We start from the raw sequence: 13,031 nt of genomic DNA on the forward strand, positions 1-13,031 counted from the left end.
CCAATTAGTCCCACACCCCGGCTCTTTCCCCATAGCCCTGCAAATGTTTCCTTTTCAAGTATAACCAATTCCCTTTTGAAAGTTACTATTGAATCTGCTTTCACCTTTCAGGCAGTGCATTCCAGATCATAACAACTCACTGCATAAAAAATATTCTCATCATCCCCCAGCTTTTTTCCCCCCCAATTATCTTAAATCTATGTCCTCTGCTTACCAACCCTCCTCCAAGCTGAAACAGTTTTTCCAGCTACCAGGTAATTCAGAGAACTTGGAACAAGTCAATGAAACATAACATTTCATTAAATTCCAAACATCAGAGTTAACTGACATCCCAGGTTAGTGGTTTTGATTGGCAAACGTGGCTGTGATGAAGACCTTGGTCAGGCCTGTGAGAAGCACAGGACCAAATGCTCTTTTGATTGTCAGTTCTATGGCCAGAAGCTTTCAAGTGTGGGTTTATATTTGGCTATCAGGGAATTTAAAGTCAGAAGAGACAATGAGCTAGATCTAGCTATGTCATGCAAGAAGTAATCCACTGTATTTCAAGGATCAATGTTATGTTGAAAGGTAGTACAGGAAAAGCAACTTTTTTGGCTTGGCATTAAGGAGATTGTTAAACATTGTAACTAATTTAAATACACTGTTATACCAAGTACTGATAAATGTGTATCTTGGTTTATAGCTTGAGCCTCAGTCTGAGTGAATATTCATCCAACTGCTAAGAGGAAGTCACGTGATGTATTCCAGTAAGCCAGAATACAATGACAAGGGCTCTCTGCTCAAACTCACGATTGCACATTTACCTAGATAGTGGGCAGATAAAGACACACTCCAGTTTGTAAGGAGCATGAAGCTCAGTTATGGAAGTGGTCACTGACATTGTACCCAATTGTACATCTAGCAGAAAAAAATAATAACAGGAATCTATTATCATTTTTCCAGTTAAAGAAATTGTCACTAACTAAGAAGCAAAGGAAAGGGGAGGAACTCATCCTTGCAAAAGGTGTACTTGTATTATTGGGATATCTTCTATTTGTTTCATCTGCCTCAACAAAATCCCACAAGTAGAGAGAGTAGTCAAATGCGAGTGTAATGGAAAATATGACATGACATTATTCTCAGACAGTACCTGGTTGTCCGGCTGCATTTAGTCTCACCATCAGGTGCCTAATATTTGGTGTGTACATGTGGACATCAGAAAGCACTGTATCACTCCTGAATGTGATGGAATCCATGCATTCCCTCTGTTTGATCCAGCATGGCAGTGTGACAAAATACTGCAAATACAGAAACAATATGGCAAATTGGTACCAGACAGTAAAATAAAAATTAATTTAAAGATAAATAAGCAACAAAATATCCACTCAATATTTAGAAAGTACAGTTCTGCTCAAATCACTTACTTTCCTAAGATTACAATTAAGTTTCATTTTAATTTACTAAACAGGCGAGAAACATTGAGTACTTTCACCAACTTACACATGCAGAGGCATACTTGAAAATTTGATGAAGCCCAGCCATTTTTAATTATTTTTGTTACCAATTGAGTAGTGGGCTTCATTAGTTTTATACTTGAGGTAAATAAGGCTTTAATAATGAAGTCAGATAGTGCAAATTTTAACTGTTAACTTAATGATGGGAAAACAAATTAACTACTACTTTTCTGTTTAATGTTCCACATCTTCCACTGAAAAATATTGACAGCAGTTCATTTGAATTGTTATTTTAAAGTGGTTATTTCATTGTCAGCACTGGTAAAATCCAACTTACAACACTTTCTATATTTCAGAACTGCGCAGTTGTTTTAAATTTTCTGTTTTCAACATAGTGGTTGCTACTTTCACCTGCTGTACAGGTCGTCGGGTGTGAAACCACTTTGCTGCTTGTATAGGGTGGCCGTGACCACTTTAAAGCACACTAGCTTAGATTTTCTGATCATTTGCAGTTGATTTTTGGGCCATACCAACTGGAAAGAGGGGTGGGAATCCATAACACCGGATGCCTGTCCACTTAGTGTATGGCATGCATTCCTGGTTAGAGAATTGATAGGTGCAGTTTGCTCCCACTTCATACAGGCGAGAGCTTCATTTCAATTTGTTAATGCTGTATTGATTCTGTCATTTAGTCATCCACACAATTTCCTAATGTTTGTGAGAGCATGATTCACCTCTCCCCATATAAACTGGGTGCAGAGTTGCTGGATACTGACTGTACATGGAAGTTCATTTAAGATTCTTTGTACACTTTTTAACCCATTTCTTACTTAAGTGTTTAGGAGCCTTTTAGTTATTGTTTTGGCACAGCACTTTTCCCCCTAGTCATGACAGTGCTGCAATGGATTGGGAAAACCCCCATATCTGTACTTTTGGGAAGAAAAAGGACCAAGGGATACAGGGCAGGCCAGGCCAGGCCACGCCACATCAGAGGCGCTCTGAATCCACCTACTGGTCCCCTCACACTTGCATTTACAACCAGAATGCAGGTATCTACAACTGTCAGGAGGAGTGTGAATAAGGTTGTCAACCCTCCAGGATTGCCCTGGACTCTCCAGGAATGAATGATTAATCTCCAGGACACTGCTGCAAATCACAGGGGCATCAAGAGAAAGATTTTTAAAGTGCGTTTTTCCTCTTTTTTTGAGCACTTGTTTTTTATTGATTAAAAGATTGGAGATGGGGAGAAATGGTTCTTTGACTAGGCAGGTCGATGGGAGGCAGGAGATCAAGTGATGAAAGCTCCAGGACTACATCCAACTGGAGCTGGCACCTCTAGCTGTGAATTAATTGTGCCACATACAGGTGAGCTACAGTCAAATTCATCCACAATAATGAGGCAAGTCACAGGTCATTTTAGCATCAGATTTAAGCAGTAGCAGCTTGCTGCACAGCACAGATTTATTTGTTTTTAAATCCCATGTTGTTGCTAGGTTTACACATATTAACAAAGCAGGTGACTCAACTTTGTGACTTCGGCTACACACAGTACCGGGGGTGCTGGAAATCTGAAATAACAACAAAATGCTGCAAACACCCAGCAGGTCAGGCACCATCAAGGAAAGAGAAACAGAGCTAATGTTTCAGGTCAAGGACCCTTCCTCAGAACTGGAAAAGGCTAGAGAAGAGAGATTTTTAAGCAAGTGCAGGGGCAGGGACGAGGGGAGAAAAGCAAACACGAGAAGGGAAACAGAAAGCAATGAAGATGAACAAGGTTGAAGAGATGAACGGAAATCCTGTCAGAGAAAAGCAGAACTTCAAGGTGGGCATTCCTAGAAAAGTGGCAGTGAAACAAACACTAATACAAGAGCAAAATACTGCAGATGCTGGAAATCTGAAATAACGACAAAATGCTGGAAACACTCAACAGGTCATCTTCATTGCTTTCAGTTTCCCTTTTCGTGTTTGCTTTTCTCACTGCCCTTGCACTTGCTTAAAAATCTCTCTTCTCTCACCTTTCCCAGTTCTGACGAAGGATCCTCGACCCGAAAGGTTGACTCCGTTTCTCACTCCTCGATGCTGCCTGACCTGCTGAGTGTTTGCAGCATTTTGTTGTTATGTCAGTGTGGGGGTTAGGGGGCACTACCAGCAGTAAATGGTGAGGTGGTGACGAGTAATTCTTGCCCTGTGGGTTTAACCCCATTCACAGACTGATGTGGGTGGGGTGGGGGGTAGGAGGAGAGGGGAGGCTGAGCCGGGGGCAGAGATCAACCGGATAGCCGTCGCCGCCGCTCGGGGCCCCTTTAACCAACACACTGGCCGCGAAACCCACGGGCTGCTCCGCATAAACGGGAGATTTTACACAAACGACGCGGCCACCCCTGCGGTAAAAGCCCAACCCCCTCACCGGCTCGGCGACCGGCGCCACATCCAAAACTCCCCGCGGCTCCGCCACTCTAATGTCCCCTCCCGGCGAATGGAGCGCCGCACTGGGGTTCCTGCCGCGGAACAGCCCGGAACATCCAGCGCCAGAGAGACATCATTATAGCGAGAGTGCGGCGGTGGCAGCACTTAACGGGGAGAGAAAGTGTGAGGGAAGATTTCTTGTTCAAAAAGTGCTCCACTTTTTTTTTTGTAAAAGAAAAGTGTATTCAGCAGATATTTGAACTTAAAAAAAAGACTTAGGGCCGAATCTTAACTCCGCAAAGCCTGTGAGTTTGCATCGGCGGTTAAAATTTTTATAAAAATTCCCAACCTGTTCTGATGAAAGATCATCAACCTGAAACTTTCTCTGCACAGATGCTGCCTGACCTGCTGAGTATTTCCAGCATTTTCTGTTTTGATTCTGCATCAAACCTGCCCACTTTCGTTATTAACGGAATCAGACGACCAATCCACTCACCGGAGGCGGGTTGGTCATTTAAATATTATAATGAGGCTGCGTGCATTCATTTTAACTGATTCTATTTTTATCTCACTTCGGCCTGGGTTTCACAGGCCTCGGAAAACCCTGCAGGCGAAAGAGGGTGAGAAAGCTGAATCCATGAGGTAAATGCCTTTACAACACTGCTTGTGGGCCAGGAGGAGCAGGATTATTTCCTCCAGGCCCAACAAGCTACCCAGTAAACCACCCCGCCCCACACCATGTCGTCTCCCTCCTCACATCATCTGCACCCCACCCCCCACCACCATCTGCGCCCCCTCCCCCCCGCCACCATCTGCCCCCCCGACCACCATTTGCCCTCCCGACCATCATCTGAACCCCCCCCGACCACCATCTGAACCCCCCCCACCACCATCTGCCCCCCCCACCATCATCTGAAACCCCCCGACCACCATCTGAACCCCCGACTGTAATGTATATACCTTTAAGGGGGGAACTATCTTTTACAGCTCATGTATACTGCAGTACCGACAGTGACCACACCTGTATATAGCACTGAGTAGTAATCTGTACAGATCAGTTCCCGTGTGAGCCACGTTGAGTAAACACCTGTTGTACCGTTCTCCTGCAGTCTGTGTCTTATTATACACAGACACAACGTTGGCGACAAGGCAAGTTCGAACCTACCTGCAACTCTGCATCACCTCCCGGGGATTCGTTCCTGGAGATCAGTGGATTGGAGGTCAAGGCCAGAGACTCGGACGTCGACCACGGGCAACCGCCCAGTCATCCAGCAGAGACTCGAGAATTGCGGGGGAGGCTGTCGAGATCCAGGCTTGGCTTTCCAGTCGAGGTGGTCCAGCGCAACGGGCTGGCAACAGGTAGTGCGCAGACCCTTCCCGGACAGCGGCGGGTTAGAGCCCGACCGAGCGGCACAGCAAAGTGCCGAGCAGCGTCGACGGGGGAGAGAGAGAGAGAGGGCAGAGCGCACAGGGCGCAGCCTGTGTTCAGGGGCCGAGCAGCGTCGAAGAGAGGGAGAGAGGGACGTGCAGAAACCCGCGAGGCGCCGCCATTGCCACGAGGACCGCCGAGAGCGGCGTTGGCGGCAGCGCAGGAGAAGCGCGCGAAAACTACAGGGCGTCGCCATTGCCACGAGAACCGCCGGGAGCGGCGTTGGCAGCAGCGGGGGAGGAAGGAACGCGTGGGAGACGCCATTTTAAGCCATTGGGAGACACCATTTTAAACCACACCCAAAATGCTGAAGAGTGGCAGTATCACCGCGTTTGACAATGAAGTCGAAGATTGGACTACATATGTCGAACGAATAGAGGTATACTGCAAGGCAAATGAGGTGTCAGATGACAAGAAAGCGTCGGTATTGTTAAATTTAATGGGTGCAAAGACGTATGGTTTATTACGAAATCTAGTAACCCCAACGAAGCCAATGGAAAAGAGTTTTGAAGATATAGTAATGATACTACAGGAACATTTAAACCCCACACCGCTGCTGATAGCAGAAAGATTCAAGTTTCACAAACGGAACCAGCATAAGGATGAAAGCAATGCTGATTATTTAACAGAACTGCGCAAACTATCGAAACACTGCCAGTTTGGAGCGGGACTGGCAGATACCTTAAGGGACAAGCTTGTGTGTGGGCTTCAAAGTGAAGGAACCCAGAAACGGCTTTTATCTGAAAAGGACCTTATGCTGGAAAAGGCTTTCAGCATTGCGGTATCATATGAAGCAGCAGCACGGGGCATTGCAGAGATACAACAGAGACTGCAAGAATATGGCACAAACGAAATGTCATATGGAACAGAGAAGTGCTATCGCTGCGGCAGAACAACACACGACCAGAATGATTGCTGGTTCAAAGACAAAGTGTGCAGACAGTGTGGAAAAGTAGGACACATAGCACGAGTCTGCAGGTCGGGAAAGAAAACCAGCAATAAGAAACCTATCAAAGAAAAGTACAAGAAGGTACATAAGATGACGGAGAATAGTTCAGACGAACAAAAGAGTGATAACGACTCCGAAAGCAGGGAACTGAGTTGTCTGAAACTACATAATGTGATCACAACGGAGGATCACCGAACCATTTGGGTCACTCTCAAGATAGCAGGAGTCCAGGTAAAGATGGAATTGGACACAGGATCAGCCCTAACAGTCAAAAAATGATGGGACTATGAGCGGCTATTCTCACACATACCCTTGAGAGACACAAAAATTATTTTGAAGACGTACACAGGGCAAAAAGTCTACCCCAAAGGAAAAATAAGGGTGACCGTTATATATAACGGTAAGGAAACACCAAAACTAGACCTGTATGTATTGCAAGATGGAGGACCACCATTACTGGGACGTGAATGGATCCGGAAAATACAACTGGATTGGCATTCCATACAGGCACTGACTGTGGCTGACAAAAAAGATGACGACGTCACACCTGGGCGACTGTCAAAGATCCTAACTGACGCGAAAGAAGTGTTCCAGCAAGGACTCGGAACACTTAAAGGCATGACAGCGACGATTAAAATTGAAGAAAACGCAAGTCCAAAATTTTTTAAGGCCAGACCGGTACCTATGCGATCCGCCCAGCCGTCGAAGCAGAGCTGGAGAGTCTGGAACGTTCAGGTGTACTGTCCAAGGTAGACTGGAGCGAGTGGGCTACACCCATTGTCCCTGTGATGAAAAAGTCGTTGAGCAGCACGCCTGGGGAACCAAGGAAGGTTTGCATCCGTGGGGACTTTAAGGTAACAGTGAACCCGGTCCTTCACACCGTACAATATCCACTTCTGCGGATTGAAGATATTTTCGCCTCGCTATCTGGAGGGAAACGCTTCACTAAGATTGATCCGGCCCAGGCGTATCTGCAAATGGAGGTAGAAGAAGCATCAAAAAATACCTCACAATCAACACCCATAAATGTCTCTACCAATACAACCGGCTGGTATTCGGGGTAGCATCAGCTCCGGCTATTTGGCAGAGGGCAATGGAACAAGTCCTGCAAGGGATCCCAGGGACCCAGTGTTATTTGGATGACATCCTGGTCACGGGCGAAAATGACAGTGATCACCTTGCCAACCTGGAGCAGGTGCTCACTAGATTGCAGGAATATGGGCTCCGAGCTAACCGCCCCAAATGCGAGTTTTTTAGAAAACAGATCTTGCATTGTGGCCACGTTATCGATAAAGAGGGGTTACATAAGTCCCCAGAGAAGATTGAGGCAGTAGTCAAGGCTCCAGCACCGGAAAATGTGTCACAACTGAGGTCGTTCCTCGGGCTGGTAAACTACTACCATAAGTTCTTGCCAAATTTGTCTACAATACTACACCCACTGAACACCCTACTGCAAACTGGGGTGCCATGGAAGTGGAGTGACGAATGTAGACGAGCTTTCCAGAAGAGCAAAACACTAATCACATCGAAAGAGGTATTGGCCCATTACAACCCAGCATTACCAATTCGGTTGGCATGTGATGCGTCACCCTACGGCATTGGAGCGGTGCTGTCGCACAAATTCCCGGACGGCTCAGAGAGGCCAATAGCCTTTGCGTCACGATCACTAACCTCAGCCCAGCGTAACTACGCCCAGATTGACAGGGAGGCCCTCAGCCTAGTGTGGGGAGTGAAAAAGTTCAATCACTATCTGCACGGGCAGAAATTCACCTTGCTGACTGATCACCAGCCTCTTGTCTCCATTTTTAATCCGAAGAAGGGTGTTCCGGTGATGACTGCACAACGACTACAAAGATGGTCACTTTTTCTAGGGGCGCACCACTATGAGATTGAATATAAGGGCACGAAACAGCATGGAAATGCTGATGGGCTATCACGCCTGCCACTGCCTACTGTGGAGGAAGCACCAGCAGTGGATCCTGTCAAAATATTCCATTCGACTATAGTTGAATACCTACCGGTAACTAATGCTTGCATCGAAAAGGAAACCCGAAATGACCCGACACTGTCTCGGGTATATGATTTGACGGTGAAGGGATGGCCAGCACATGGCGACTCACTGTTGCCAGCATTCTCGACAAGGAGAGAACAGCTGTCAGTGTGCCAGGGGACCTTGATGTGTGGATCCCGAGTGGTAATTCCATCCAAGTTAAGGGATAGAGTGCTCAATGAGCTTCATGAGGGTCATCTGGGAGGGGTAAAAATAAAAAGCCTAGCCAAGGCTTATGTGTGGTGGCCGGGAATCGATAAACATATTGAGGACCTGACCAAGAGCTGCTCAGGATGCCAGAAAGTCCAAAATGCACCACCACAGGCCCATCTACACCCATGGGAGTGGCCCTCATCTCCATGGCAACGGGTGCATATTGATTTTGCTGGTCCATTCATGGACTCAATGTTTTTAATAGCCGTGGATGTGCACTCGAAATGGCCTGAGGTCATCAAAATGTCCTCCACCACCACGGAGAAAACTATTGCAGTCCTATGGACCATTTTTGCCAGGAATGGCTTGCCAGAACAGATTTGCTCCGACAACGGACCACAGTTTGTGTCCGAAGAGTTCCGGAGGTTCTTGAAAACGAATGGGGTAAGGCATTACACATCCGCCCCGTATCATCCAGCCACAAATGGATTGGCTGAGAGGTTCGTACAAACCTTTAAGAAGGCAATGAAGGCTGTGGTAAACCACTTTTATCGTTACACTATAGTTATCACTGTTGTATTGTTATCACCGTTATCACTGTTGTATCACGATACGAGGTCGCCTCTTGTCGCGCTGTTATACCTGGGCTGACCACCTCCGACTCTGCCCATGGCTCCACCTACCTGCCCAGGTATAAAGGTAGTCGACTGGCTGGTATTCCTCCTTGTTGGACCCGATCACCCACGAGGGTGGGCTCTGTTATTTAGTCAATAAAAACCTTTAGTTACGTTCCTAACTCGTCGCTTTTTATTGGACGAATTGATAGGTATATCAATTTTATTGACTAAATTTTAAAGATGTCTACTACTGACCAGCCAGGAGCCCTCCCAGAAGCACAGCCACAGCAGCTTTCAGACACCGGGCTACACCAGCCACACCAGCCGGCTTGGCTGCAAGCCCTCAAACCACCGTACCTGGATCTAAACCCACAGGCAGCAAACTCAGCCCTCAACTTCAAACACTGGCTGGACTGCTTCGAATCCTACCTGGAAGAATCCGGCGCCCCGCAGAGATCCAAACTAAGACTTCTGAACGCCCAAGCGAGCCCGAGAGTATACGCACTCATCCAGGACACGACTACATACGAGGCCGCTATCAACCTACTGAAACAGCAGTACCGCAGCCCGGTAAATTACATGTACACCAGGCACCTCCTAAGATCCCGCCCGCAACAGCCAGGAGAGTCTGTAGCTGAATTTTTACGGGCGCTAAGAGCACTCGGCAGGAACTGTGACTTTAAAGCGGTGACGGCTGTTGAAAATACGGAAGATAATATCCGCGATGCCTTTGTGAAAGGCCTACGGTCCGACTACTCACGGCAAAGACTGCTTGAAGCTAAAGACCTCGACCTGGACAAAGCTGAAGCCCTCGCTCTCTCCCTGGAGGTGGCCCATCAGGACCAGGAGGCGTTTTCCAGGTACTGCTCGCGACCCTGGGACTCGGGCCCGACCCCTACCGCAATACCCTTCGCAGCGCCGCCCCCGGGACCTACCTCAGCGTCGGCGTCCTGGACCCGACCGGGCCCGCCACCCCCGGTACCGGCTCCGACATCGGGCACCCGCGATCGGGCCGCCGGCTGCTTCTTTTGCGGCCAGGAGAAGCACCCGAGGTCGCGCTGCCCAGCCAGGAACTCTACCTGCTCAACCTGCAGGAAGAAAGGCCACTTCTCTAAGGCCTGCAGGAGCGGATCTTCAGAGGCCAGCAGTGCCTCATGCGAACTGTGGGGGCGGCCATCTTCTTTCACGGCAACTGAGGCCAGTATCCCCACACGTGAGTCATGGGGGCGGCCATCTTTGATCAAGGCAACCGACCCCAATAGTGCCTCATGTGAGTTATGGGGGCAGCCATCTTCTCCGCCATTTTGTCCTACCTCGTGGGAGACGCCATTTTACCCACCACGCCCGACTGCCACCGGGCCCCCGGACCCGACGACCGCCTCGCCCGCAGACGACAACGACTCGCTTACCTACACACTAGCCTCCGTCACTCTGGATCAAGCCCGCCCACACCACCTGTCCAAGTCGATGATGGACATCAAAGTAAACGGCCACGCCACGACCTGCCTGTTCGACAGCGGAAGCACGGAGAGCTTCATCCACCCAGACATGGTGAGCCACTACTCCCTCCCTGTCCTGCCAACGCGCAACCGAATCTCGATGGCATCGAGGTCCCACGCCACGGACATTAGCGGCTACTGTGCTGTGACCTTGTCGGTTAAGGGTACAGAGTATAAAAACTTTAAACTCCTCGTCCTCCCCCAGCTCTGCGCTGCCGTCCTACTAGGGCTGGACTTCCAATCCCACCTCCAAAGTGTAACCCTAGCATACGGTGGACCCCTCCCCCCACTCACAGTCGACAACCAGCGAAGGTTAAACCGCCCACCGCGTAACACCTGCAGCCTATCCACCCTCAAGGTGCCGCCACCTTCCCTGTTCGCTAACCTCACCCCCGACTGCAAACCCGTCGCTACCAAGAGCAGGCGGTACAGCGCTGGGGACAGAGCTTTCATTAGCTCTGAGGTGCAGCGTCTCCTGAAGGAGGGCATCATCGAGGGGAGCAACAGCCCCTGGCGTGCCCAGGTCGTGGTCGTTAAGACCGGCGATAAAAATCGCCTGGTCATCGACTACAGCCAGACCATAAACAGATACACCCAGCTGGACGCATACCCCCTTCCCCGCATATCTGACATGGTCAATCAGATTGCACAATACCGCGTATTCTCGACCATCGACCTTAAGTCGGCCTACCACCAACTCCCTATCCACCCCGAGGACCGCCAGTACACCGCCTTCGAGGCGAATGGGCGCCTATACCACTTCCTTAGGGTCCCCTTCGGTGTCACCAACGGGGTCTCGGTCTTCCAAAGGGAGATGGACCGGATGGTTGACCAGAACGGACTGCAGGCCACATTCCCCTACCTAGATAACGTCACCATCTGCGGCCGCGACCGGCAGGACCACGACGTGAATCTGGAGAAATTCCTCCGTACAGCCCAACGGCTGAACCTCACCTACAATAAGGAGAAATGTGTGTTTAACACCTCGCGCCTTGCCATCCTTGGCTGTGTAGTAGAGAACGGACTCATCGGCCCCGACCCCGAAAGAATGCGCCCCCTCATGGAGCTACCCCTCCCCCACTGCCCTAAGGCACTTAAGAGAACCCTGGGGCTCTTCGCCTACTATGCCCAATGGGTGCCCAATTATGCGGACAAAGCCAGACCCCTCATGAAGTCCACATCCTTCCCCCTTACGGAGGAAGCGTGCGCAGCCTTCTCCCTCATTAAGGGAGACATTGCCAAGGCCACTATGCATGCAGTGGATGAGTCCATCCCCTTCCAAGTCGAGAGCGATGCATCCGACTTCGCCCTAGCCGCCACCCTTAACCAGGAGGTGAGACCGGTGGCCTTCTTCTCAAGGACCCTACAGGGCCCTGAGATCCGACACTCGTCGGTCGAGAAGGAGGCCCAGGCGATTGTGGAGGCGGTACGACGCTGGAGGCACTACCTGGCAGGCAAACGATTTACCCTCCTTACCGACCAACGTTCGGTCGCTTTTATGTTTAATAACAAGCTGAGGGGCAAAATCAAGAATGACAAGATCTTGAGGTGGAGAATCGAGCTCTCCACCTACGATTATGATATCTTGTACCGGCCAGGTAAGCTGAACGAACCCCCCGATGCTCTGTCACGAATTACATGCGCCAGCGCGCAAAGTGATAGACTTCAGACCCTCCACAACGACCTCTGCCACCCCGGGGTCACCAGACTTTACCACTTCATTAAGGCCCGCAACCTGCCCTACTCCATCGAGGAGGTCAGGACTATAACCAGGAACTGCCAGACCTGTGCCGAGTGCAAACCGCACTTCTTTAGGCCGGACAGAGCAAGCCTGATCAAGGCCACCCGCCCCTTCGAGCGCCTGAGCATCGACTTTAAGGGGCCCCTCCCGTCCTCTGACCGTAATGTGTACTTCCTCAACATTGTTGATGAGTACTCCCGTTTCCCCTTTGCCTTCCCCTGCCCAGACATGACCAGTACCACGGTCATTAAATGCCTGAACGACCTCTTCGCCTTGTTCGGGTTCCCAAACTATATACATAGTGACCGGGGCTCCTCTTTCATGAGCGAGGAACTCCGTCAGTTCCTACTAGCGAGAGGTATTGCAGCAAGTAGGACCACCAGCTACAACCCCCGAGGGAACGGCCAGGTGGAAAGAGAGAACGCGACGGTATGGAAGGCCGTCCTCTTAGCCTTAAAGTCTAAGGGCCTCCCAACCTCCCGCTGGCAGGAAGTCCTCCCGACAGCGCTGCACTCCATCCGGTCACTACTTTGCACTGCCGTTAACGCCACCCCCCATGAACGAATGTTTGTTTTCCCCAGGAAGTCGACTACGGGAACCACTCTACCAACCTGGCTGACCTCTCCGGGGCCCGTCTTGCTGCGAAAGCACGTGAGGGCCCATAAAACAGACCCCCTGGTCGAGAGGGTGAACCTCCTGCACGCCAACCCCCAGTACGCCTACGTGGCTTACCCAGACGGGCGGGAGGACACTG

The 13,031-nt window shown here is 49.8% G+C and overlaps 1 protein-coding gene across 16 annotated transcripts in view; it reads right to left on the reverse strand.

The window, feature by feature from the left end:
- mettl22 (methyltransferase 22, Kin17 lysine) overlaps nucleotides 1–13,031 on the reverse strand; it is a 135,275-nt gene that overhangs the window by 82,216 nt on the left and 40,028 nt on the right. For 3 of the 16 annotated variants that reach the window (XM_086000879.1, XM_086000876.1, XM_086000884.1), the window contains exon 2: nucleotides 1,130–1,277. In XM_086000879.1, the coding sequence (XP_085857005.1) occupies nucleotides 1,130–1,235 (106 nt within the window). In that variant the 5' untranslated portion in view covers nucleotides 1,236–1,277. The other 13 variants (XM_086000888.1, XM_086000872.1, XM_086000886.1 and 10 more) reach the window with 9 other exon arrangements.

Source organism: Somniosus microcephalus, chromosome 11, assembly GCF_052327205.1.
Source record: "Somniosus microcephalus isolate GS21.2 chromosome 11, FLI_Smic_1.0, whole genome shotgun sequence".
NCBI classification, from domain to species: domain Eukaryota; kingdom Metazoa; phylum Chordata; class Chondrichthyes; order Squaliformes; family Somniosidae; genus Somniosus; species Somniosus microcephalus.